General features: G+C 37.3%; 1 protein-coding gene across 1 annotated transcript; it reads left to right on the forward strand.

The window, feature by feature from the left end:
- Nucleotides 1-786: 786 nt before the first annotated feature.
- Nucleotides 787-2,739, forward strand: LOC105048360 (LOB domain-containing protein 25-like). Its single transcript, XM_010927658.4, has 2 exons — nt 787-1,011; nt 2,231-2,739. The coding sequence occupies exons 1-2, from the start codon at nt 838-840 to the stop codon at nt 2,570-2,572; spliced, it is 516 nt and encodes a 171-aa protein (XP_010925960.1). The 5' UTR covers nt 787-837; the 3' UTR covers nt 2,573-2,739.
- Nucleotides 2,740-3,647: the final 908 nt, after the last annotated feature.

Raw genomic sequence — 3,647 nt, forward strand, 5'->3', positions numbered from 1 at the left:
ATTATGAAAATTTTATGATCATGATCAAAAAGCATATATAGATAATATAAGATCAATTTTTTGATATAAATTAATCATTATAAAAATATTTTTTTTCAAGATAAAAGTTATATGACCTTGTCTCTCTTGAATAAAAACATTCATGATCCTTATGTGCACTTATATAAGTTGTGCGATTAATTGCATGGACATATATATGCAGTAGCACAACCCATGCTAAAATCTTTGGTGTGCGCATGCATGCTTATAAACGCACTCGCATATGTTTTGTTTCCTTATTTAGATAGGCTCAAACCTTAGCTAGCCAGTATTGTAATAGATGTAGGGTTATGAATATTGTTAACTTCATAATCCTGCCAAAATTACAAAGAAAAAGAAAAAAATCATAATCCTACTATTCTACAACCAAGGACAATATTCCCTCTCCCTTCAAAAAGAAAGAAGAAACAGATGACATGTTCCCTCACACCATAAGACCATGTCTCCTAATACTATTCCTAGTCTAATATTTTTCATCACCTAACTAATTGGCCTAACCTTGGGACTAGATACTGTAAATCCAATTGCACGTTTTGGAGGACCGGTGGGGCCTACCACACTGCCCTACGTTTCTCTCCTCGCCTCTGTCCTGGAGCGGCGGCCTCGCGTGACTCATTGGCAAGTTTGAAATCTCGGGCGACCGAAAATTTTTCGCCATCCACATCAACATTTCGCGACGAAAGCCTCTCCTTCCCTCAACCTATTTTATATGATCATTCCCGGCACCATCAGAGCACTAATTAACTCGCTCAGCCTGCGCCTCCTAAAGAGCGGCCATTAATATACTGCTACTCGATCATGGATTCCAGTGTTCGCGCCCGCCCTGATCTCCCATGCGCCGGCTGCCGGACGCTTCACCGCAAGTGCAGTCACAACTGCATGCTGGCTCCCTACTTCCCATCCGACGAGCCCGAGAAGTTCGCGAGCGTTCATAAGGTGTTTGGAGCTAGCAATGTGATCAAACTGCTTCTCGTGAGTGCTCTTAATTAATTCCTACTCTACCCGTTCTTGAATTCTGTTTCAGGAGTTTCTAGATACTTAGATAATGACATGAAATTGAATTTGTCTCTCATACTTAAGTTCAAATCCTTGAAGATTTTTCCATTTCGTTAGTTATGAAATGAGTTGGTGGATATTCGACCTTTTTGCTCAAAGATCCCAGCTTTATATGAGTTTATTACTGGCCATAATGCTTGCTGGTTCTATATATGTGGTTTGGAGAGGCAGTAACGAGTGATCATTCTTAATTTTAAATGAGTTTATTGTTGGCTGGAGATCGAATATTAATTGTCTATTTAATTTGATGGATTTATTCATTTGAAACACACACACACACACACGTATACTTAAGGATCCGTTTTAGAGCAAACTTCTTGGGGGATTGAGGTGGAGTTTAGCTTGGAAATATGCGGCATCTCCTTTGGTGTCATCTTGACTTGGGTGCTCAAGGCATGACTTAAAATAACTACCACAGATTGCGGTCCATACGAGTAGTGTAGAAGCTATCTACATGCCACGTGCATCACCATTTCGTAATCCCTTTTGATTTGCGTGCCGCACGTGTATCAGGAAGCGACCATATGCGATTTACATAACGCATATGTGTAGCTTTCACTTCCTTGTACACGTGGCTTTAGCATGCCTCAGAATTTACTCCAATCTACATATAAATATATATTAAAAGTGAATGTCAAATATTTGCGAAAGATTAGCGTATATATGAGTATTATATGAGACAACTGATGGCATTTCCTCGACTAAGAAGGGTAGGTACCCTTCTTTGGTTATTATCCTTCTTAGACTAATGATACTAGAACAAGAGTAGTTATAACTTACAATAAATATTAGGACAGAACGCACTGATGAATATATTCATTCTAGTACTAAAAAGCTCAGAGATTCATCCTTCTCTACAGCGCGTGCATCTCATGTGGGATGTTCTACTACTGATATTAAATATTTCAAAAGGAAGCTTATGTTGGACACTACTTTATATATATATATAAAACATTTGGTATAGGTCATTGAAATTAATAAATCATCTAAATAAATAAAAATATATCAATTCTTGCATGGGTGTACAAAGAACAGAGATGCATTCTGAACCATATGTCCTCAAGGATAAAGTATACAATAATAATGCATGTCCAAGACTTCTAGCAATCTAACGTGCCACTATTTCATGGATCAGATGGTGGAGGAAGGAAGACGGGAGGATGCTGTAAAAAGCATGGTGTACGAAGCCCATGCAAGGCTTCGAGACCCTGTCTATGGATGCACCACTGCCATCTCCTACTTGCAGAAGTGCGTGGAAGATCTCAAGGGGCAGCTGAAAACAACCAGACAGCAAGTCCTCGAGTCACAAGAACAAAGAGATCGACTGTTGCGAATTCTCATGGATGATCCCTACCTAAAGCCAACCTACCTTCCTGCTGGCACCACGGTGTGTGGCGGTGGGAGCAGTTTCATGTTCGACAATATGATGCATGATGACCATTTCGGATCTTTTGCAGATAACTGGCCAATGATATGAAGATCTGTTATGGATCCCTGATTGTTTTAGTTGAGATGGCCGAGTTGGTCAAAGGTGCCCGATTTATAAGGTTCTGGTCCGCAAGGGTGTGGGTTCGAATTCCACTTCTATTGTAATTAATCACCAAAAAGACTATAAGATATATGTTTAGTTGTTTGTTCTTTTAATTGATTGCTTTTCGTAGTATAAAGAAAATTTAACCCTTTTTTTTTTTTTTTTGATTGATTGAAAACAGAGGTACCAGGATGCTACCTCCTTTTTATTGCCGATATAAAAAATCAAAGTTAATTATAATTCTAAGAGAAGTAAAATATAGAAACTATATTAGATATAGAAGGAATAAAAGAAAAAAAATGAAGGGAAGATTATTTGTGATTTGTTGTAATTGTAGCTAAAATTTCTAACTTCATTCAGAGTCTCTTATATTTATTTTTATTTTGCAAAGAATAGCGGTGTTCTTAGTCATGAAAAATCTGAAAAATATTCTGCAAAACAAAAAACATAGAGCATTTCTTCCTCAGAAATATCTGATTGTTCCTTTTCTTCCAAACTTTCTAACATACTGTAGCTATTAATTGATCACCTGCCTTGCTCTCAAGTTTGTTCTTGTAATTTTCTTTTCCAAATAATCCACATGTCAAGCAATGGAGAAGATTTATCTCTTAAATTCAGTTATAATTTTATTATTGGCCACAAACTCCTTGCAAGAGAACATCTAAAAAATAAATGGGTGCTTGATTGTCAACTCAAGCCACATAATATACATCTGAAGCTGATATTCCAATCTTTTCTTGTAAGAACTTCACCTATATGCAGCTTATTCCTTGTTACCAACCTAAAGAAAACCTTCATTTTTTCAACTATTGAGAACTTGTAGAAGGAATAAACCATTATATGTAAGCTTCTAAATCGGTACATCTACGATACAAGATGGCCTAAGAGGGGTAAGAATGGATAGCAAGGAAGGCAACTAGATCTCTTGAAGTACAACCAATGGCCTTTGAACTTTGATATACCATCTCAAATTCCTCTAACTCCAGTATGATGAAATAGGTCTATTCAGTCTCGATACATA

Source organism: Elaeis guineensis, chromosome 7, assembly GCF_000442705.2.
Source record: "Elaeis guineensis isolate ETL-2024a chromosome 7, EG11, whole genome shotgun sequence".
NCBI lineage: Eukaryota > Viridiplantae > Streptophyta > Magnoliopsida > Arecales > Arecaceae > Elaeis > Elaeis guineensis.

Coding starts and splice junctions, on each gene's coding strand:
- LOC105048360 (XM_010927658.4), top strand. CDS start 838: ATGGATTCCAGTGTTCGCGCCCGCCCTGATCTCCCATGCGCCGGCTGC. Junction 1,012..2,230: donor ATGTGATCAAACTGCTTCTC/GTGAGTGCTCTT, acceptor TTCATGGATCAG/ATGGTGGAGGAAGGAAGACG.